Below are 24412 nucleotides of genomic sequence, written 5' to 3'. Positions count from 1 at the left end.
CCCATGTCGGCCATTTCAAAAGCCTCTTTCATACCTTGTTTGAATTCTCTTATCATAAATTCATAATAAGATGTACAAATGATATCATCCACGTAGAGACAAACATAAATGACATCACCTCTATTATTCTCTTTTACATAAAGGGTTGGCTCGTTATGAATACGTTGGTATCCATGCTCCATAAAGTATCCATCTATTTTTGCGTTCACTTTTACATAAAGGGCTGGCTCGTTATGAATAGGTTGGTATCCATGCTCCATAAAGTATCCATCTATTTTTACGTACCATACACAAGGAGTCTACCTTAACCCATATAGCACCTTTTTAACCTGTACACCAAATTAGAGTTCTCTTTAACCACAAATCTTTCCGGTTGCTCGACATACATTTCTTTTGGCAGGTCTCCATTTATGAACACAAACTTAACATTCAACTGATGAACATACCAACCCATTTGAGCAAAAACATTAGAATAGCTCTGATAGTCTTGAACCGAGCTACTGGATCAAAGGTCTTTTAATAATCTATGCCTTGTTGCTGCGAGTATCCCTTGGCTACCAGACGAGACTTATGCCTTAACACCTCACCATTAGGACCCAATCTTGAACATCCATTTAACTTCGACTAAGTTCTTTCCTGGTGGGAGATTTACAAGCTACCATGTTTGGTTTCTTTCGATAACTTGCAATTCTTCACGAATAGCTTATTGTCGTTCATCATATTTTGCAAGTTGTTCATAAGTGAGAAGGTCTGCAATATTAAGAGCAAATTGGCATGATGTAAAGTCTTCGTCACCATCAAATAATCCTTCACCAATGTGATAATCTTTTTGAGATGTGGGTGATTTAGAGGGTTCGACTATAGAAGTAGGTTGACTTGTAGTGAGGTTTGGGTTACGTGAAGTAGATGGAACATGGGTTGTACTGTTGTTTGGGGAATCAGAATTTAAGGAAGAGGTATTAGAAGTATAGGGTGGCTCAGGGCTAGTTTTTGTAGAAAACTTTTTTTTTTTGTAGAAAACTTTTATATAATCGATAACCCTGGCTTTGATTGGAGTATCCAATAAAAATGCATCCTTCTGATATATTGTCTAGCTTAGGAATGGCAATGGGCTAGGTTCGAGTCGGGTATTAGTAATCCCAAGCCCATATCCGGTTGTACTTCTCTGTCCTATACCCGGCCCGTTACCCGTCGGGTATTTATCGGGGTAATTACTCATCGGGTATCGGGTATACCCGTTAATTTGTTAAAAATACCACCCAGACTCCTATGTCCATTTTTTTACTCTAGTGTTTATATAATTTACTATTTTAATAATTACAATAAAGGAAAATATTACCAATAACATACATACATATCATGTTCAAATGCATATTTGAAAGTTGAAACATATATCTACATAATTAACTAATTAAGGTACTACTACTTTCACTTTGTAACACAAAATGTCAGTTTATGTATTTTGCATTTAATCAAACACCAGACATGAAAAATAGCAGCATTAATCAGGACCCCCTAACAACTTGAAATGTATTTAGAAAATCCCAAAACTAACACACATTTTTAATCCACATAGAAACAACATAACTAAGAATAAAATCTTGTATGTATATGTTAAAGTCTTGAAGACAAACAATAGAACAAAATCTATGAATAATGAATAAGTGTATATACTAAAGTTTATATGAATGGAAGATTAAATTTAAATTAATATACTTTTGGGGTATTATTCGGGTAAACGGGCAGGTATCGGGCGGGTATCACTAAACCCTATACCCGTACCTGAATTTCTGTTATATTTTTAATCCTATACCAGACCCATACCAGTCGGGCTTCGGGTATACCCGACCCATATGTTTTGGGTTTCAGGTATGCCCGCCATGCTCGAGCTTTTTTGCCATCCCTAGTCTAGCTTTCTTTTAAGTTGAGAAGGAACTAGTCGATAGACTATGCAGCCAAAAAATTTCATGTGGGAGACAAAAATGTATTTTACCTGACCATGCTTGTAAAGGAGTTTAATGCACAAGAGCTTTAGTGGGTGATATGTTGATAGTATAAATTACAGTAGCTAGCACTTCAGCCCATAAGAAACCGGTAAGTTCTTTTCCTGCAACATTCTTATTGTTAAATTCATAAGAATGCAGTTCTTCCTCTATACTACTCTATTATGCTGAGGAGTGTAGGGAATAATAAGTTCCCTTTTGTAACAACTGTCAATAAAACCCATAACTAGGATAACGATTATCCAATAAGAAAACCCTAATTAAGACACCCAAGTAATTTGGCATAAACCCTGAAATTTCCGGAATAATCGGAATCAGGATCAGGGCCCCTAAAACTCGAGGGGGGCAAACCCTAATTGATAATTATCTTAATTAATTCGTTGCTCAGTTCTTATTTGTTGAAATTGTTGAATCACCTAAGCTACAACCGAACTCAGCTAGGATAGGAAGTAGGCTGCACCCTTTACGGACCGTAAAGGTTGGTCCTTACGGACCGTAAGCAGACCAGGTTCCCTTACGGACCGTAAGGGGTTAGGCATACGGTCCGTAAGCGAGCCGAAATTCTGGCTATAAATAGCCGACCTTGGCACTTGAACTGTGAACTTAAAACGACGTAAAACTTCTGTGTGTACGTCGAGTTACATGCAATACAGTTCACAACACACACACACACGATCACGAGGTGCTGCCGCAATCAGGGTAATAACTCGATCGCTATTACGATTCAACGTCCGATCGATTATAACTATCCAACGATAGTCCAGGTGCTGCTCAATTGAGCTTGTACTTTGATTATTCGTCGTGATTTCGACTTGAATATTAGAGTGCTGTTCGAATTCGGACTATGCTCTGTTATTTGTTGTGAATCCGATTGAATTACCGAGTATTGCACTGATTAATCGTTGTGAGGGTTTAATCTCGTGAATTGACGTAACTGCTGTATTAGTTACTAACCTGCCTGTGTGTGCATTGTGTTAAACTAGGTGTAATCAAGACTAATCAGTAGGCTTATCTATTTGCTCGTTAATCTGCAAGGTGAGTCATTCTTCTTTTTAAACTGTTTTCTCACAATTTGTGAGTAAATACTACAAAACTCCAAGTTATTTTCAAGATTATAATTACAGGGATTAAGTCTTTGTAAGCACCAAATTACAGCTGGTATGTGGGGTATTGTGCACATTACTATTTTTATCACTCTAGGTGAGTGAGCCTGATACTCGTCACTATTGGGGCGACGGGACCCAATAGTGGTATGACCACAGTCACAGATCCGGTCGAGTGACAAATACCCATTCTTGATAATTGGTTGATAGAAGCATTGTAATCGCTCTTAATACTGTAAATTTATAATTAACAGGTCGTTTTAGAAAACTGAATGATTCACTCAGTATTTCCCCGCTGACAAAACCTTTTTCAAACATGTTTCAGGTGATCTATGTGATCCAGGAAAAGTACAGTAAAACACTACAAGCTCAGAGAAGTGGCTCAGTGTGAATAAATCAATAAAACGTGTTTTAGAAAATAAATATTTCTGTGTGAAATCAACTTATTATAAATTATGGGATTTATCCCTTAAACTTTGTGTAATATATTAAACAAATATTTTCCGGTGAAAAGATCCTGTAAATAAAAAGACTTCCGCTGTCGCATAAATTAAATACCACGGGTATCACTAAACTCTGCCTCGCGGCCCCCGGCTCCGTCCAGGGTTAGGGTCGGGAGCCGTGACAGAGAAGGTGGTATCAGAGCTAAGAATCAATAACTATTGAGCCACTGATCGAGTCACTGATTAAGCCTAATACTAAATTAAGTATTTGACAAAATACTTAATTCTACTAGTTGTTATTCTGTGATTATATGTTTTATTAACTGATTATTTGTTAGTTACAGTATGGGTAAACAAAAGCTGTCTACTATCTACCACAAACTAGATGTTGCATCTTCTTCTAAAAACCCAGTAAACCTAGAAGAGGGAATCTTTGTCCGCAAGGCAAACTATGAGAATCCTCTTTCCCCAGAGAAAAGAGATTCGATACTTAAAAAGAGTCAGGAGAAAAAGAAACCCCGAACCAAGAGAGTTAGGTTTAACCCAGAAGTCCAAGAATTTGGTAATAGTGCACCTTGGGAAAATAAAATAGACGGGAAATGGGCAAATCTCTATATGCTAGCTACTGTAGCAGAAAATACCAACCTCTAAATTTCCAATAAATCGAGTCTAATAGAAAAATCACTATCCAGTAAATAAATAAAATTCTGGTGTGTTTATTTCTGTTATCCTATGTATAAATTAAAATGCAATAAAACTTCAGTGTTTGTTTGTTAAACTTTGTTCCAAAGTTTTAACATTGCATTTTTGTATTTTGCATATATACTATGCAGCATGAGTGAGATATCGGAAGCATTTCAGAATCTCAACTTATATCCAGTGCCTATCGAAGTCTCTTACGACTTTACTGGTTATGTTGCTGACATAGAAGAACCTGTGGAATTCCAAGCTCCACCGCTGGAAAAAGCCAAACCTAAAAAGAAGAGAAGATACGTAGGGTGGAGGAAAGTACGCCGTAGGAAACCAGCCACTAAGAGACTCCCTAAAATAGAAAATCCTGTGATCGTGAGCAAGGGAAAGGAAATAGAAACTGGAGAAAGTTCGAAACCACCAGAAAAGGAAATAGGAATAGATCTTAAGCAAAAGGGAATAGAGATTGGCGAAAGCTCTAAACAACCAGAGGAAATCACGTTCCAAGACGAAATAGACCGTTTATTAGGAAACTGTGAAGTTATAAGCCCAATCCGCACTAATTTGTACCCTTACCCGGCTACAGTCCAATTTCCCTTAAACGTAGCACCAGCTATTCCTGAACCTTTAATCCACACCCGACCACTAGGTGAACTGGAGGAATGGTGGACAAACGACTGGCAATTCCAAAACATAGTCAATAGTCCTTATAGTTTTCTTCCATAATTCGACCCAGAACCAATCCCGAATCCTCCCATGAGTAATGAAAACCTAGCTGAACTCCGTCAGTTCGGTGAAGAACTGATAGGTACGAGTAATAGGATCAGGGAAATGGGAGAGCATTTAACTTGGAAGTACGATGAGAGGGAACATCGTTACTAGAACTATCAGTTAAACCACAGGAAGCCGTATTGTATAATAGTGTAAATAAGTAACTTAAAAATTTGTAAAATGGATAATAAAACTCTGTAAGATACGGTGTGTACGGAGGCATATACAATATACAATGACAAAATGAAAGTCGAGAAATCGACAATTTTGGTTATGCTTGTATGTTGTAATAATTTATGTGTTCATCTGTGCTAATTTTGTTAGTAATAAGTTAGACACTAATAATTCCTACCAATTAGCAGATGGAAAACGCTAATAATGAACCAATTAATGAAGAAAATCAATCTGAGCAAGAACAAGAAGATCAATATATAACTCGACAAGATATCGAGCACTTTATAGCCCAAGGGATAGCCCATGCTATTCCAGCAATTGTAGCTGCTGTTCATAAACCTGCCGAGCCACAACAATTAAATCCTAGTAAACGTACTCTGGAAGATAACGGCAGTAACAGCATAAATGGAGGCGGCAATCATGACGATCATGATCCGCAACAGGCCCCACTCCCTAAGAGAATGAAAGCTGCAACGCCTGGTTGCACTTACAAAGAATTTCTTGCTTGCAAACCCACTGAATTTGCAGGTAACGAAGGGGCAACTGCAACACTGCGTTGGTTAGAGAAAACCGAAGCAGTAATCGCAATAAGCAAATGTGCTGAAGAGGATCAGGTGATGTATGCATCAAATCTGTTCAAAGAAGCAGCACTAGAATGGTGGAATACGGTCCTCCAGGCAAAAGGAAGAAGGATAGCCTATGTCATGAGTTGGGAAGATTTTAAGAGTCTTGTAGAAAGAAAATTCTGTCCCGAATATGAAAAAGACCAAATGGCAAACAAATTCCTAAGTCACCGTATGACAGGGGTAGATTGCCGGGGCTATACTTCGACATTCTTTGAATACGCAAGGGTAGTGCCAACACTGGCTTCGCCAGAACCGGTACTTATTTCTCGTTACATCTGGGGGTTAATTAGTGAAATCCGAAACATCGTTAAAGCTGCGAGACCTCGTACTATTGACGATGCTGTAGAATTAGCTAATACCCTAACGGATGAGTTGGTACGCACAAGAGAGGAAGATCGCAAGAAGGAATTAGCTCAAAAGATTACCCAAGGATTTCGTGTGGGTAGTACCAAGAAAAGAGGAACGGGGCAATCTTCATCATCTCCTTTCTGCAAAATTTGCAAAAAGAAGCATTATGGACAATGCAACATGGTTTGCAATTTTTGCAAGACAAAAGGTCACCGGGAAGAAGACTGCAGGAAGAAAACAAGAATTTGTTATAACTGCAGAGAAAGAGGACATTTTCAATTTGAATGTCCTAAATTAGCTAAACCAGTAGCCAACCAAGCCAAACCAGCTGAAGGAGCAACCAAGAGAAATGCACGTGCATTCCAGCTAACCACTCAAGAAGCCGAACTCATTCCAGATGTGATAGCTGGTACGTTCCTAGTACATGTTGTGTTTGCCAAAGTATTATTTGACTCTGGTGCGAACCAAAGCTTTATAAATACTTCATTTTGTCAAGATCTTAAGTTACCTTTAACCACTCTTAGGCAAATCTTCACCGTAGAAACCGCAGAAGGAAATTCTGTGAAAATAGATAAAGTCTGCCAAGAAGGAAAAATAGAATTATTAGGTCATAAGTTTTCTGCAAACCTGTTACCAATGAATTTAGCCGGATTCGATGTAGTGTTAGGAATGGATTGGTTAATAGCCAACCATGCACGAATCCTATGTGATAAAAATGCTGTAGAAATTCAAACCCCTTCCGGAGAAGTAATTTTAATTACTGGAGATAAACCCCGAAAGCCACTGAAATTCATTTCCGTAATGAAATTGGCTAGTTATTCGAGAAAGCAGGAAATGGTGTACATGATTTCAGTAATCATTAACACTAAAGATAAAGAACTTCAGGACATCCCGATAATCTCAGAATACCCCGATGTTTTTCCAGAAGAATTACCTGGATTACCACCTGATAGAGAAGTAGAGTTTAGAATTCATTTAATTCCAGGTACTGCACCAATAGCTAAAGCACCATATAGATTAGCACCTACCTAAATGCTAGAATTGAAAAAGCAATTAGATGAATTATTAAGCAAAGGATTCATACAACCTAGTTCATCCCCTTGGGGTGCACCAGTGTTGTTTGTGAAAAAGAAAGATGGATCGATGAGAATGTGTATCGATTATAGGGAATTGAATAAAGTTACGATTAAGAATCGATACCCATTACCTAGGATTGATGATCTTTTTGATCAATTACAAGGAGCTAGGTATTTCTCAAAGATAGATTTAAGATCCGGATACCATCAGTTGAAAGTGCAAGAAGAAGACATACCTAAAACTGCTTTTAGAACTAGGTATGGTCATTATGAGTTTACAGTCATGCCCTTTGGATTAACGAATGCCCCAGCAGCATTCATGGACATGATGAATCGAATCTGTAAACCATATTTGGATAAATTTGTAATCGTTTTCATTGACGATATACTTATTTACTCCAAAAGCCAAAAAGAACATTGTGAGCATTTACACATTCTCTTAACTTTGTTAAGAAAAGAAAGGCTTTATGCCAAATTCTCGAAATGTGAATTTTGGCTGCAAGAAGTACAATTCTTAGGACATGTGGTAAATCACGAAGGTATCCATGTAGATCCTGCTAAGATAGAAGCAATTACTAAATGGAAAGTCCCACAAACAGCAATGGAGATAAGAAGTTTTCTAGGCTTAGCTGGATACTATAGACGATTTATCAAAGATTTCTCTAAGGTAGCCGTACCTTTAACCAAGTTAACTTGTAAAACTACTAAGTTTGAATGGGGACCTAGACAAGAAGAAGCTTTTAAGATTTTAAAGCATAGGTTGACAAATGCACCAATCTTAGCTTTACCCGAAGGAACAGAAGACTTTGAAGTATATTGTGATGCTTCAAAATTAGGCTATGGAGGTGTGTTGATGCAACGCAAGAAGGTAATTGCGTATGCTTCTAGACAATTGAAAAAGCACGAAGAAAATTATACGACTCATGATCTAGAATTAGGAGCCATAATTTTTGCCCTTAAGATCTGGAGACATTATCTGTACGGAAGTAAGTTTACTGTCTATACAGATCATAAAAGTTTAAAATATATATTCGGGCAAAAAGAACTAAACATGAGGCAAAGAAGATGGATGGAGATGCTAAGCGACTACGACTGTGATATTCAATATCACGAAGGAAAGGCAAATGTAGTTGCCGATGCCTTAAGTCGTAAGTACCATGAGAAGCAGAAACGAGTCCGTGCTCTGAGGTTGAATCTACAAGTAGATTTAATGGCACAAATCAAAGAAGTTCAGAAAACAGCAATCAAAGATGATGCTGAAGGAATGAAAGGTTACCTAAAAGAACTAGAACAAGGAAATGATGGAATTTGGAAATTCCATAAGAAACGAATTTGGGTACCTAAGCAAGGAGAGTTAAGGAATAAGATTTTAGAAGAAGCTCATAAATCTAGGTATACCATGCACCCAGGAAACAATAAGATGTACCAAGATTTAAGAAATAATTTCTGGTGGATAGGAATGAAAAAGGATATAGCCGAATATGTATCCAAGTGTTTAACTTGTTCACAAGTTAAGGCTGAACACCAGAAACCTTCAGGATTACTTCAACAACTAGAAATGCCTGTATGGAAATGGGAACTCATAACAATGGATTTTGTTACTAAGTTACCCAAAACCAAAAGAGGTAATGATGCAATTTGGGTAATTATAGACCGATTAACCAAATCAGCTCATATCTTACCAATGAAAGAAACCTTTAGCATGGAAAGGTTAGCGCAACTGTACGTGGACGAAGTAGTATCCCTGCATGGAGTCCCACTCTCCATTGTATCAGATAGAGATAGTCGATTTACTTCTCATTTCTGGAAAAGTTTTCAGAAAGCAATGGGAACTCGACTAAATCTAAGTACTGCATATCATCCACAAACAGACGAACAGAGTGAAAGGACAATCCAAACGTTAGAAGACATGCTCCGAGCATGTGTAATTGACTTTGGTGGTAATTGGGATAGCCATTTGCCATTAATAGAATTCTCCTATAACAATAGTTATCATTCAAGCATTGAAGCTGCACCATTCGAAGCACTGTATGGACGCAAATGCAGAACTCCAGTATGCTGGGCAGAAATCGGAGAAAGCCAATTATCAGGTCCAGAAATTGTACAAGAAACTACTGACAAGATAATTCAGATCAAGGAAAGATTGAAAACAGCTCGAGATCGTCAGAAGAGCTATGCAGATAATCGTCGCAAACCTTTAGAATTTCAAGTCGGAGATAAAGTACTTTTAAAAGTTTCTCCTTGGAAAGGTATAGTACGATTCGGTAAGAAAGGAAAGCTAAGTCCGAGATACGTTGGACCATTCCCTGTGATTCAACGAATAGGACCAGTAGCTTACCGGTTACAACTACCAGAAGAATTGGCTGGAGTACATGATGTATTTCATGTATCCAATCTCAAGAAATGTTTATCAGATGAATCCCTGGTAGTTCCTCTTCAGAAAGTAGAGGTAAACGAAAAGTTGAAATTCGTAGAGAAACCGTTAGAAATCGAAGATTGAAAAGTCAAATTCCTCAAGCATAAAAGACTGGTATTGGTCAAAGTCAAGTGGAATTCAAAAAGAGGGCCAGAATACACTTGGGAGCTGGAATCAGAAATAAAGCGAAAATATCCACATCTCTTCCAGTAAATCTCGAGGACGAGATTTTTCTTAAGGTGGGGAGGATGTAACAACTGTCAATAAAACCCATAACTAGGATAATGATTATCCAATAAGAAAACCCTAATTAAGACACCCAAGTAATTTGGCATAAACCCTGAAATTTCCGGAATAATCGGAATCAGGATCAGGGCCCCTAAAACTCGAGGGGGGCAAACCCTAATTGATAATTATCTTAATTAAGTCGTTGCTCAGTTCTTATTTGTTGAAATTGTTGAATCACCTAAGCTACAACCGAACTCAGCTAGGCTAGGAAGTAGGCTGCACCCTTTACGGACCGTAAAGGTTGGTCCTTACGGACCGTAAGCAGACCAGGTTCCCTTACGGACCGTAAGGGGTTAGGCATACGGTCCGTAAGCGAGCCGAAATTCTGGCTATAAATAGCCGACCTTGGCACTTGAACTGTGAACTTAAAACGACGTAAAACTTCTGTGTGTACGTCGAGTTACATGCAATACAGTTCACAACACACACACACGATCACGAGGTGCTGCCGCAATCAGGGTAATAACTCGATCGCTATTACGATTCAACGTCCGATCGATTATAACTATCCAACGATAGTCCAGGTGCTGCTCAATTGAGCTTGTACTTTGATTATTCGTCGTGATTTCGACTTGAATATTAGAGTGCTGTTCGAATTCGGACTATGCTCTGTTATTCGTTGTGAATCCGATTGAATTACCGAGTATTGCACTGATTAATCGTTGTGAGGGTTTAATCTCGTGAATTGACGTAACTGCTGTATTAGTTACTAACCTGCCTGTGTGTGCATTGTGTTAAACTAGGTGTAATCAAGACTAATCAGTAGGCTTATCTATTTGCTCGTTAATCTGCAAGGTGAGTCATTCTTCTTTTTAAACTGTTTTCTCACAATTTGTGAGTAAATACTACAAAACTCCAAGTTATTTTCAAGATTATAATTACAGGGATTAAGTCTTTGTAAGCACCAAATTACAGCTGGTATGTGGGGTATTGTGCACATTACTATTTTTATCACTCTAGGTGAGTGAGCCTGATACTCGTCACTATTGGGGCGACGGGACCCAATAGTGGTATGACCACAGTCACAGATCCGGTCGAGTGACAAATACCCATTCTTGATAATTGGTTGATAGAAGCATTGTAATCGCTCTTAATACTGTAAATTTATAATTAACAGGTCGTTTTAGAAAACTGAATGATTCACTCAGTATTTCCCCGCTGACAAAACCTTTTTCAAACATGTTTCAGGTGATCTATGTGATCCAGGAAAAGTACAGTAAAACACTACAAGCTCAGAGAAGTGGCTCAGTGTGAATAAATCAATAAAACGTGTTTTAGAAAATAAAGATTTCTGTGTGAAATCAACTTATTGTAAATTATGGGATTTATCCCTTAAACTTTGTGTAACATATTAAACAAATATTTTCCGGTGAAAAGATCCTGTAAATAAAAAGACTTCCGCTGTCGCATAAATTAAATACCACGGGTATCACTGAACTCTGCCTCGCGGCCCCCGGCTCCGTCCAGGGTTAGGGTCGGGAGCCGTGACACCTTTTAATTCCATTTTGTTCATAAAAGTGGTCGAATTCATGTGAACAAAATTCAAATCCTCTATTAGAACTAAGATCCTTGATTAGACGACCATTTCTTTAAAAAGTTTGAACTTCACAAAAGCATCAATTTTGTTAGGTATGAAATAAACCAAATAAATACATGTCAAGTCATCAATAAAGAACAAATATTACTGACTGTTTCCTAGACTAGGGACCTGTATAGGTCCACACAAGTTTGTATGAACTAACTTTAATTTAACCTTTGCACACCATGAGGAGGACTGGAATGGTAGCCCGGCTTGTTTCCCCATTATACAAGACTCACATACTATTGAAGTATTAATAGTGGGCATCCCCTCACCATTTCTTATCATTTAAAATTTTAGACCATATCCGAGGTGCCACCAAAGTGCACCAGCATCATGTCTGTTGGAGGGGGTATCTTGAACTGAGATCAAGTTTGTGACATCAAGAATAAACATATTATTACTTGCAATGTTAGCCTCCATAAGCTTCCTTTCAGTTACTTTGCTTCAAATTATACACTTCCTATCATCAAAGAGTAATGAATAAGCCTTCCTCGTGAGTTGACCAATACTAAGAAGGTTATGTTTGAACTTCAGTGCTTAATATACACTGTTAAGTAGTTCGAATGAAGTAAATCCTATATAAATCTTGGCAGTGCGTCTTCCTTCAACTGCAAGTTTCTTTTTATCACCCAATAAAACATCAAGCTTGAATGATTCATCCTATGACACAATTGTCTTTTGAACCTGTATTATGGTTAAAACAATCAGAGTTTATGAACCATAGATGATAGAGATATCCGACTGTCTAGTACCGGTCATCAACATGAATTGATCATTAAACACCCTTTTTTCCACTTTTGGACTCAATGTTAATAACAAATACTGACCATCATTTTCTGCATTGCAACCATTTTCTTCATTTTCTATAACATTGACTTGAGCCTTATCATTATACTAGCAATCTTTCATTAAGTGATTAAACATTTTGCACGTATAACATTGAGGTACTTACTTATGTCTAAACCACCTCTTCCTCGGCCTACACATCTTATCTGAAGGTTGCACGTCCACGACCCCTTCCATGTGGGGACTTGTTTTGTTCTTGAAACACCTGCAAAGCTTGTTCATCTTGACGCTCAATAGGCTTGTTGGGTTTGTCAAGTGAGGCTTGACTGTTGATCCTTTCTTCTTGAGACTGTAGCGGTTTCATAAGCTTGACCGGTGGTACAATAAACAGATCAATTACCACTTCTATTGATGGTATCACATAATCGAGCTTAGGAGACAAACTCATAAGAAATTTTTCTACAACCTCTTGGTTAGCGAGTTCTTCACCATATGATCTTTGTTGGCCATTATTATCCATGACACGAGAGATGTAGTCACCTACTACTTCATCATCTTTCATGGCTAAATTTTCAATTTATCTTCTAAACCCATGCAATTTAATTGATTGCACTTGAGAATCACCTTGAAATTCCACATGTAGAATATCCCATGTATCTTTTTCAGATTAAGCTACAACAACACGTGAGAAAAGATGATCATGCACACCTTGTTGAACAAGAGACATATCAAGTGCATCTTTCTTTCTTGCCTATTTGTTGCGGCTGTAATGCCGAGGTAAACAACATCCAATAGTTCTCGTGACTGTAGGATGGTCTTCATGCGAATGCCCCAATGCTTGTAACCTCCCCCCTTGAACACTGGGATAATCAGAGTAGTTGCATGTGAGACCACCAGATTTCAGCCGTTAAGAACAAAGAAACAAGTGATGGAAGAGTGTTGATATACTAAGCTATGATACCATAGTTTCTTTAATAGCAATAAGAATTTTGATGATATTTTGTAAAAGAAAAATATTTATGTTTAGAGTTAAATGCCATTTTAGTCCCTGTGGTTAGGTCATTTTGCCAGTTTTGTACAAAGATTTCATTTTTCGTCTGTGGGTCCAGAAAGATTTCGCCGTTGCCATTTTAATCCACTGGGTTAACTTTATCCATGTTTTCTGTTAATAAGAAGGACAATTCAGCCATATAAGATGACTGAATTGCCCTTCTCGTTAACATAAATAATGGATAAAGTTAACTCAGTGGACTAAAATGGCAACGCTGAAACCTTTTTGGACCCACAGGCGAACAATGAAACATTTAGACTAAACTGACAAAATGACCCAAATCACAGGGACTAAAATAACATTTAACTCTCTATGTTTATTTTACATCTAAACCTAAAAACCAAACAAACCGACCCGAACTAATCCGAATCCGACCAACCCAAACTTTAAACGGGCAGAGGTCACATTTTTTCCAGCAAAACACCCAAACAATTCAAAACCCGAAAAAGAATACCAAACCGGTCTAAACGACCCATTGCAATTTTGAACTTTAATCCAATCCGTTGTCAAAGCCCATTACATCAACGGACAGGATTCATGCCACGTGGTTTGATAAACATCCCTTTTCGTTTATAAAATCACCAAGCCCCCCTTTTACTCAAAACTCATTGCGGTTTTCGATTCTAGGTTTTCTCTCGTCCGAAGGTAAAGCTATATTGCTAATCTCTCTCAAAACAATAATATTTTTCATCTGTTATTTCTTTTTCTTATGCTTAATCTACAATCAACAATTGATTACTTGTTTCAATTTTGTTCATTTTTCTGTGTAGATTCATCGATAAGTTTGGGGACAGTTCGTTTGAAGATGAAGCCGGTTTTCTGTGGTAACTTCGAGTACGAGACACGGCAATCGGATTTGGAGCGATTGTTTGGCAGATATGGAAGAGTTGAGCGCGTTGATATGAAATCTGGTATGTTTTTTTTTTAAACCTAATTGCATTACTGGATCGTTAATTCGTTTATATATGTTCTGTTCGGATAGTTTTTACTTGTTTGTATGATTGTTATGTGTAACAATGTCTAATTAACTGCACACTTACAATCTCTTTTCGTTTTAAAAGAGTGTTTATTTGAAAATTTAGCAAGTTAGGGTTTTTTTGTTTAGGTTTTGGAGATTGCAGGCGTTAGGTTTGTTTTAGGGCTGTAATCCGACCGACATGTTCGTGTTCGTTAAGGAAATTAACATGTTCGCAAACTGTTCACGAACGCATACCGAATATAAGTTTATGTTCGCGTTAGTTTGTTAAGGAAAATTACTGTTTGCAAATACTGGTCTTGAACACAAACAAATAAAAACGAACGTAAACGAACATTTAACTTGAAAATAAAAAAATAAAAACATTGTTAACCTTAAATCATTCGACATAAGTAGTTAAATACAATCGTCAAATGATAAATCAAAACACCAGAAGTCTACAGCCACCAAACGAACTAACTTAGACATAATTATCGAAAAAATGTCTTGAATGTCCAAGTTTTAGCTAACATAGAAAAAATAGGGTTTCAAGTTTTCAATATGTTTAGATAAAAGGTTTATTATTTATTATCTTTTAATATAATCAAATGAACGTAAACGAACGAACGTAACCGAACATTCACGAACGCAGTTGAATGAACGAGACCTTTGTTCGTGTCCGTTCACTAAGCTAACCGAACGATTTTTTTTGTTTGTGTATTTGTTTAATTTTTATATTCTTGGGCTATCATGGTTTGTATGTGTATGTGACACTTGTTCAACTTGTAAAAGATACCACATAAATGATAAAACTGATTGTTTTGCTGTTTATTCTTTTATTGTGTCTAAATCATTTAAGTCTGGACTGGTGATTGTTTTAATGTAAATGTATGCTAGACTCTATGTTTGAAAAGCGCGCCTCGGTGCTTCAGCCTACACAAGGCACATTTTTTTACAAAGAAGTGCACCTAAGGTGCATTTTTTTCGCAAGAAATGACCTTGAAGCGCACGCCTCATGAATTTCTCACATTTTTGTGCAGCAGGTTGTTGTACAGCATGATTTTCAGGTTGTACATGTATGCAATTAATTGTCTCTAAATAATGAATAAATGATGCTAGAAACATGTAGGAAAAAAATAAAAAAATCTATAATTATTTGCGCCTCGAGTACAAACTAAATTTGACTAATAAATTTTGTTATTTATTGTAAATGTATTCACACACAATCCAGCTGCTTTTTTATTTGTAATCAGTGGGAAATTAGTTTATTCTAATGTTAGCAAAACATATTAATTGAATATTAGATATATGCACATTACATTTGTTATCAACGATTGGGGTTAGTAGGTAATCAGTTCAAGAAAACACTTATCATATCAAAATCATACTTCGATGCTAGAAACCTATAGGAAATATATAAAAAACATATAATAATGCACCTCGGTACAAAAAGCAGTGCGCTTTTGTGATTGGAGCTTTGCACCTTGGTTTTAGACCTTGTCGCTTTTGTGCACCTTTTGCTTTTGTAAAACCAAGGTTAGACTATAATCGACTGTATATAAACACTGAATCGGCAAAATTGATGTCTACCTACTGGTGTAGTGTGTATATTGGGACATGAAGGCCTGTGGGAAATAGTGGAAACATCGAAATTTAGAATGCGTTAGAGAAAGTCTCGGTTTTTAAGTGTTTGTTTTGACGCAGGAACAATGGATAAAGAGCTTGTATCTTGGCTCTCCAACTTGTGTGCTTAAAATTCTGCCTGCCTGTTGTTCTCCTTCTCCTTACAGATGGAATCCTTCTACCTTTCATTCACTAGTTCATCTCATTCACTTACATCATTGCATGCCATTTAAAAGGATTTTCATGGTGGGATGATCTACATCATGTCATGCCTTCTATGACTTATCCTAAAGAGTTCATGTTCTATCCTTATTGTTCCATCATCATGATTTACTTGATCTAGCAAGGCCTTTCTACAATTCCACATTCTTATGTTCATCAGCTGTTCCCGTATTTGCAGGTTTTGTATATTTATTTAGCTAGTGAGAGAAAAAAAGGCTTGTTGAGATACATACTACTTGTGCGATCTTATAATCAACTTGTTTAGCCTTTTCTTTTAGATCGCTTACTTTTTTGGTCCTTGCAGGATACGCTTTTGTTTACTTTGAGGATGAACGTGATGCTGAAGACGCAATCCATGCTCTTGATAATACCCCGTTCGGATACGACAAACGCAGGCTCTCTGTGGAATGGGCTCGGGTATGTTTGGTTCTTCGTGATTATGATATTTTTGACTTATGGTGTTAGCATAACGCATAGAATCCTAACCTGATAATGACATATGGCAGGGTGAGCGTGGACGACATCGTGATGGGTCAAAGTCAATGGCGAACCAGAGACCAACTAAAACACTGTTTATTATAAACTTCGATCCGGTTCACACAAGGGTTCGTGATATTGAGAAGCACTTTGAGCCTTATGGAAATGTTCTTCATGTTCGCATCAGGCGCAACTTTGCATTTGTGCAGTTTGAAACACAAGAAGAGGCAACGAAAGCACTTGAGTCTACACACATGAGGTTGGTATTTTATCTTTTATTTCTTGTTTTCAAAGCTCACTAAATACATATTTGTTTTTTTTTTTGCAGTAAAATATTGGATAGGGTGGTATCAGTGGAGTATGCTTTAAGGGATGATAGTGAGAGAGGGCCTCGCTCAGTCAGTCCTAGAAGAGATTACGGGCGGCGTGGTGATAGTCCTTATAGGTCACCAAGTCCTTACAGGAGAGGTAGACCAAGTCCTGATTATGGGCGGGCCCGCAGCCCTGTGTACGATAGGTACAGTGGGCCATCCTATGACCGACCAAAGAGCCCTGTTTATGGGAGATACCGCAGGTAATGTCTTCTTGTTCATTTGTATTGTTTATGTACTAGAGTTGGTTAATTGGATTAGGAACTACTGTATGCTAAACAATGTTTTTTGTTCTTCTCGTTTTACAGCCGATCGCCCATTCGAAGATCTAGAACTTGAGGCTGCAGCTGTTAGTTACATGGCTGGTGGCGTGATATTAAGTGTTTGATTCTCTTAGTCTGCAGTAGTTTTATGTCATGCTGTGTGAGGTTTATGGAACTGTTTGGTTAGGTCAGTGTCTGAACTTTGTAGTGGAATATTCTGGAACGTTTTGGAGTTTGTGGTTGGATAGTAATGGAACATGAACCTTTTTGTGACGTTTTTATTTGAAGAATAGTTTGTTTGATATGTTAACCTAAAGAATGGCGGAAAAAAGTGCTACTTTTGAGGGGTAAAATACTAAAATGAGCCATACAAGTTGATTTGATCATGTGACAATCATATATATTAAGCAAGCCTGACAAAGGGATGTCTGGTCAGGTCATGTAACGGGTCAAAATTGGTTCACATCAAAACTATCAAATGCAACGGGTCAAAATTGATTCATATCAATGTTCTTACTAAAACGTGGTCAAAATCTGTTCATATCAAATGTTCTTGCTAAATTGTGTTCTGAGCACATTATTAAATCAACCTATTAGAAATACACAAATCTAAGTATTTTCATGAAACAACCATTACACCTTGTTATCTCTGGAAAATAAATTTATATCTGATTCCTGGTTTAATCTATTTAAGCTTCAAAATAAATGCGTTTTTGTTGAAAATTCTTTAGAATTTATTAAACTGTTTTCATGAACATGACTTTTTTTTACCGACAAACTAACACTATCTACTCTACTCCTAAATTCACCATACTTGGATGGGAACAAATCACGTTACCACCTTGAATGTCGCCTTAGAGACAATCGAACCTGATTATACACCTATCTAAATACATATTTTAGAAAGAAAAAAAAACACCATTTTCAAACCCTTGTATTCTTGACTTAAAAAACTAGTCTTTCCCAATAGTTGCGTGCGCCGGAAATAAACCTATTCTTGAAATAAAAATAGATCTTATATTTAGGATTAAGAAATCAAAGCAAAAAGGTTTCGTGGTGTAGTTGGTTATCACGTCAGTCTAACACACTGAAGGTCTCCGGTTCGAACCCGGGCGAAGCCATGTTGTATTTTTTGGTACCATATGCTTTTTTCTATCAGAAAATTATCAGCAGAGGCATCTTTGATCCATTCCTGCAACACCAAATTTCGGATGCATTGAACCGGTAGTTTCTGTAGAAACTTGTTCCTACAAATACAGTCTTTTACGGGATGCAAAACTTGTTCCTATTCGTCCATATTTTGATATGCCTAACCGGGTCAGTTTAGATTTTAGAAACTGGCTTTAGGGTTATAAAATGAAAGATTTAAAATTTATGAACTATTCTATTTTGGCCTTTTGAGGTCAAACTTAATCCTTGGTAGCATGATTGTTGACCAGTCTTTAGTTGACTTCCCGCGTTTGTTTCACATAGCATCTCTTTCAGTGCTTCACTCCTCCAAGCGGACAACTTAAAAAGGACACAATCACATGAGAACACAATGTTTTTGGTCAAGAGGGTCAAAGGCAAAATTTTCTTCCGAAAAAAGTCAAAAGTCAGAGTTACCTTACTGCAGTTGACGTTGTCAGTGGTTCGGGTGATACTCAACCAATATAGCTATTATTATTATATATGATTATCAAATTTACTTGGTATCAGAGTTAAGTCTCTCGATACGACACCAATCCTAGCCAACCATCATCTCTAACAATATGGCTACACAATAGCCTTTATTGTAGATGGCAGGATGGGTAGGTTGTACGAATAAAAGTTAAAACGTTTTCAAGACCACGTTGATAATGATATATGTCAATTTCATATTTTCATTCATGCAAAAAGACACTTAAAAGTTTTCTTTTTTCTTCTTCCATTGTTTATAAGTAAATAATAATAATAATGGATTAGTTTAAAAAGTGACCCATATTTAGTTTTCATCACCATATAAAAGATTTGATTTATTAGAAACACTTCATGTAAGTCAGAACAACTTGATTGATCCCTTCTACTTCTTGTCAAAAGAGGGGAAAGAATATGTAAAGGGACTTTTTAAGTGTATATTATAAAATGATAATTTTACACTTAATATATGACCTATATATCAACTCTGACATTCTTCAATTAATCTTTTTACACCTTAACTCGTATGGACCTTTTGACACATTGACTTGTATACGAGCGATAAATAAAGGTCTCAAAAGATCCATTAGGGTGTGCCATTATCCTAAGCCTATCCAATAACATTAAATCGGAATACACTTGTTGGATACCCAATAACCAATGTCACTATTTACAACATACTTTTTTTTTTGTTGGATACCCAATAACGAATGTCATTATATACGACATACTTTTTTTTTTGTTGGATACCCAATTAACGAGATACTATATCTAGTGGTTGAGAGGTTTGGGTTCTCCAATGAATATTTAAGTTCAGTCATCACTTGTGTCAATTTGATGGATTAGGCAATGATAGATAGAGACTAGCCTCCTTGCAGAGGTGTCAAGTTCTATCCTTAGCCTACCCGGGTTTTCGTCCCACCGTGTGTTACGCCAGAGAGTGTTCAGCTCTTGTGGTGGAAGCTAAACTCTAAAGCCAGACGTGAGCCCGGTTAGGAGAACATAGTCTAGTCTGACCGAAGTGGGAGTGCGGTGGCCTATCAGAAGAAATTGGTCGAAGATATAATTCTTGAATTATTTTTGTTCTCGTAACAAATTCATCCTTGGAAATAGGAAGGACCAAAAAGGCAAGGTGATGAAAAGATTAAAACAGCAGCAGCATTCGGGTCGCCATTGTTGTTTTTAAAAACTCATCTGGATCCGGAGATATGGGGCTTCTTTCCAACAGAGTTGAAAGAAGCAAGATTAAAGCAGGCGATCATATCTACACTTACAGGGCTGTTTTTGCTTACTCTCACCATGGTATTATTTATTATTCCATTCTCCTTTTTGTTCTCTGTGTTTGTTTGTTTCTTAATGTCAAAATAAATAATCAAGTTTTTCCATACACAATTTCTCATCAATATGGAATGTAGGTTTAATAATGAAGTTCGTCTTAACCCTAATCAGAATTACGAGCCCTAGCAATAAATTTCTGAAATTGCGTGTTTGATTTCAAGTTTTCTGTAATTATTGTTCACTGCAATTACTGATCTGAATGCCAGATTCAAAACACCGTATTAGTTCCCCTTTCAAGATGGCCCAGATAATGCCACACCCTGGATGGATCTTTTGACACTCTGGCAAATATACGGGTCGTGTATTTTTTACATGTATTCCATGACTCGTATACAAATATAAGACCTGTATAGCTTCTTTTATGTGAATGATACGACTCATATACAATTATATGAGTCGTATATAGACAGCTCGGCACTCGCCCAACAAAGCATATACGAATCCTATACTCATATTCGAGTCGTATATTGGGTGTCAAAAGATCCAAATGGGTGTATCATGTATGTATTCAAGATTCAGCATTTTGACATTAAAAGTTAGATTGTTTCAAATTTGCCGTCCAAAGATCCAAATTAGCCGTTCAAAAAAAAGTTAAGATTGTTTCAAAATGGAGAAAACATACGAAGATATTAATCTTAAATTAAGCCTCAAGGAGATAAAGATCATATGGTTTAGAGATAATTCTTGTTGAGTTATTTATTAAATCTTTTATATTTAATCATCATCTTGGTTTTAAAAAGCGAGCCTGAGGCGCGAGGCGCGGCTTCTAGGGCTTTTTCGCTTAGCGCCTTGTGTAATTACAAGAAGCGCCCAGAAGGCGCAGATTTTAGGTTTTTTTACGGGGCTTTTTTGGCCTGAGGCGCGCGCCTCTTGTATCTGAGGCGTTTTACTGCAGAAAAATGTTGTACTTTAGTTTTTTGACTTGTACATGCAAGTAAAATGGTATTAAAGCCACATTTAGGCCGGAGGGTATGGAGGCGCCACCAGGGCCACCTCACCCTCTATAGCGCCTCACGGCGCCATACCTCCACACCCTCAAATTCAAGAAGGGGCGCTATAGAAGAGGCTCCATCATGGTAACGAAGGCTGAAGGGCTTTATCGATGAAGGATTGGTTAAATTGGGGGGGGGGGTCGCTATAGCTTGAAGGGGCTTTATCCCACACCCTTCAAGTTAAGGGGATAGGCCTGTGTGATGTGGCGTTGATAAAGCCCCTCCCACGCCCTCCAGCCTTATAGCTATATTTTGGTTAAAGGAAGCTAAAAACCTATGGGATATATAAAAAAAATTATGTAAACACCTTGCTCGTCGGGTACGAAAAACCCACCACTTTTGCGCTTTGCGCCTCAGTTTAGACCTTGTCGCTTTTGTCCGCCTATAGCTTTTTAAAACCAAGATCTTCATTATCATCATCATACTCAGTAAATCCCACCAATAGTAAAGCTAAGGTAGGTTCTGAGGAGGGTAAGATGTAGACAATCTTTCCTCTACCCCGTAGGATTAGAGAGACTGCTTCCTGCGAGACCCCCCGGCTCCATAGTAGTTTTGCATCAAGCCTTGGACATAAGGTGCATAACTCTCGGGCAAAGCTAAGGTAAGGTCTCACGAGGGTAAGATGTAGACAACCTTTCCTCTACCCGTAGGATTAGAGAGGCTGCTTCCAGCGAGACCCCCCCTGCTCCATAGTAGTTTTGCATCAAGCCATGGACATAAGATGCATAACTCTCGGGCATAAAGGCTGATTAGTGCATGTACCTCCTTGTCTTTCGGCTATCAACGCCACTACATGATGCATGATTAACCGTCCCCCGCTTTCACGTTATTTTCACGAAATTAGTAAAATAACGTTAAAATTAGTGCAATTTCACTCTTGCCCCCCCTGAGGGCCCACACGTATATACATTATATGTGCACACCACAAGCGGAGCGTTAAGTCTTTTATATTTAAACTACGGATAATTGTCGGTCTGAATTAATATTGTTTATCTGGTAGGTTATATTTTGTTCTTTAAATAGAGTTTGAGTCAGGTTAAGATTAGTATGAGTAGGATATAAATAAATTGTTAGGGTTATTGTGATTTGTGTGGTTTTGATATCCAGTGTATAATGTAAAGAGTCGAGCAATGTTTGTTCAGTCTCGTTTTTGTGTTCGATCACGGGCCTGATTTTCCAACAATGACAATTTACTATATGCAGGTATCTTTGTTGGAGGTAATAAAGTGGTCCATTTTACCCGTGACCCCGTGACGCGTTCGGACACAAACGCACCTTCCGGTTCTTATAATGGAACGTCTGAACTACCGTCTTCATGTTCAACATATCCAGACTGCGGTTTTAGACAACCAAACAGTGGAGTTATACTGTCCTGCTTAGATTGTTTTCTACAAAACGGAGCCCTTTACACCTTCGAATACGGCGTAACCCCAACCTTCTTCCTTGCCAAAGTACGAGGCGGCACTTGCACCACCGCCACATCAGACGGTCCTGGAACCGTCATCCACCGAGCCATGTATCTGCTTCAAAACGGATTCGGGAACTACGATGTGTTTCAGAACAACTGCGAGGATTTCGCTTTGTATTGCAAGACAGGGATACTGATGGTTGAGAAGTCGGGACTTGGAAGAAGCGGACAGGCTTCTTCTATGCTTGGTGCACCGCTGGCGGCTCTTCTTGCGTCCCCTTTGAAACTGCTGATCCCGAGCCCCGTGAGCTCAGTGGGTGTTGCTACGGTGACAGCTGGCATGTATTGCGTGAGTCGATATGCTACTGACATTGGAGTCAGAACTGATGTTGTTAAAGTAGCTGTGGAAGATCTGGCTGTGAATCTTGGCTGGATGGATGGTCGACAAGAAGCGTTTCAAGAAAACGAAGCTTCGAGCGCTAATAATAATCAAGTAATTAATCTTGATTAATCAAATTTTTGTAAGAATTTCTAAGGAATTTGTTTGTTTTTGTTTGTTTATTGATGCTGAGAACAAAATTTATCTGTTGCAAAATGTGATATATTAGTCATTCTATCAGCTCACTGATGCCATTGTAGCTTATGGGGAAAAAAAATGTATATGGATTCATTTGGGTTGCCTTAATCTAGTCAATGAGTTAACTTGGGTATATTCAAATTAATCAATGGGTCAAAATACGGTCCAAATTGATTAGTATCACCCATGATCATTGGTTTGTCTGTGTGTGTACTCGTTGTCACCGCCACTCCACCACCAACACCTTCGCCGCCAGTCCACGGTCTACCACTATCCACTACCACCAACACGGCCACCTCCACCGCCCACGGCCACGGTCAACGTCACCACCGCGGCTACCGCCTCCGCCAATGTTGCCACCGCTCCTTGTCACCGGCCATCATATACAAATATACGAGTTGTATATTTTTTTTACGTAAACAATTATACGAGTCATATATAGACAACTCACCCAACAATCCTATACACATATTCGAGTCGTATATTGGGTTAGAGATAATTTTTGGTGAATTATTTATTAAGTCTTTAATATCTAAATTAGGGATAATTGCCGGTTTGAATTAGTAATGTTTATCTGGTTGGTTATATTTTGTTATTTAAATAGAGTTTGAGGTGGGTTAGGATTAGTATGGGTATAACATAAGTGGATGGCTAGGGTTATTGTAATTGGTGTGGTTTTGATATCCGGTTTATGATAAAAAGAGTCGAGCAATGTTCGTTCGGTCTCGTTTTTGTGTTCGATCAAGGGCCTGATTTTCCAACAATGGTAATTCACTATATGCAGGTATCTTTGTTGGAGGTAATAAAGTGGTCCATTTTACCCGTGACCCTGTGACGCATTTGGACACAAATGCACCTTCCGGTTTTGATGACGAAATGTCTGAACTACCTTCTTCATGCACAACATATCCTGACTGCGGTTTTAGACAACCCAAGAGTGGAGTTATCTTGTCCTGCTTAGATTGTTTTCTACGAAACGGGGCCCTTTACACCTTCGAATACGGTGTAACCCCAACCTTCTTCCTTGCCAAAGTACGAGGCGACACTTGCACCACCGCCACATCAGACAGTAACAAAGTACATATATATTGGTGAAGTAAATAAGAGACATAAAGACATCACTAACGTAAACATGTGTAACAAAGTAACCCAACCTTCTTTTATATGTACCTA

General features: G+C 37.9%; 2 protein-coding genes and 1 non-coding gene across 3 annotated transcripts; all 3 read left to right on the top strand.

Annotated features, from left to right (window-relative positions):
* The first annotated feature begins 13874 nt into the window (after positions 1–13874).
* Positions 13875–17570, top strand: LOC110864838 (serine/arginine-rich splicing factor RS31). Its single transcript, XM_022113999.1, has 6 exons — positions 13875–14002; positions 14128–14268; positions 16462–16574; positions 16664–16893; positions 16963–17208; positions 17314–17570. The coding sequence occupies exons 2-6, from the start codon at positions 14163–14165 to the stop codon at positions 17342–17344; spliced, it is 726 nt and encodes a 241-aa protein (XP_021969691.1). The 5' UTR covers positions 13875–14002; positions 14128–14162; the 3' UTR covers positions 17345–17570.
* A 745-nt stretch (positions 17571–18315) lies between these two features.
* TRNAV-AAC lies at positions 18316–18389 on the top strand. The gene has a single exon. It is a non-coding gene; the product is annotated as a tRNA-Val (tRNA).
* A 1520-nt stretch (positions 18390–19909) lies between these two features.
* On the top strand, positions 19910–23281 carry LOC110864839. The gene is made up of 2 exons (XM_022114000.2): positions 19910–20226; positions 22458–23281. The coding sequence occupies exons 1-2, from the start codon at positions 20133–20135 to the stop codon at positions 23171–23173; spliced, it is 810 nt and encodes a 269-aa protein (XP_021969692.1). The 5' UTR covers positions 19910–20132; the 3' UTR covers positions 23174–23281.
* The last annotated feature ends 1131 nt before the right edge of the window (positions 23282–24412 follow it).

The sequence above is a fragment of the Helianthus annuus genome, chromosome 6 (genome assembly GCF_002127325.2).
Source record: "Helianthus annuus cultivar XRQ/B chromosome 6, HanXRQr2.0-SUNRISE, whole genome shotgun sequence".
Taxonomy (NCBI): Eukaryota; Viridiplantae; Streptophyta; class Magnoliopsida; order Asterales; family Asteraceae; genus Helianthus; species Helianthus annuus.
Note: the sequence above shows the minus strand (reverse complement) of the source record. Positions and strands in the feature narration are given on the sequence as shown.

Bases quoted from the DNA above. Each gene is read 5' to 3' on its own strand.
- LOC110864838 (XM_022113999.1), top strand. From the start codon at position 14,163: ATGAAGCCGGTTTTCTGTGGTAACTTCGAGTACGAGACACGGCAATCG. The intron at 14,269-16,461 runs GTATGTTTTTTT...TGGTCCTTGCAG, and splicing joins GCGCGTTGATATGAAATCTG to GATACGCTTTTGTTTACTTT. The intron at 17,209-17,313 runs GTAATGTCTTCT...CTCGTTTTACAG, and splicing joins GTTTATGGGAGATACCGCAG to CCGATCGCCCATTCGAAGAT.
- LOC110864839 (XM_022114000.2), top strand. From the start codon at position 20,133: ATGGGGCTTCTTTCCAACAGAGTTGAAAGAAGCAAGATTAAAGCAGGC. The intron at 20,227-22,457 runs GTATTATTTATT...TACTATATGCAG, and splicing joins TTTTGCTTACTCTCACCATG to GTATCTTTGTTGGAGGTAAT.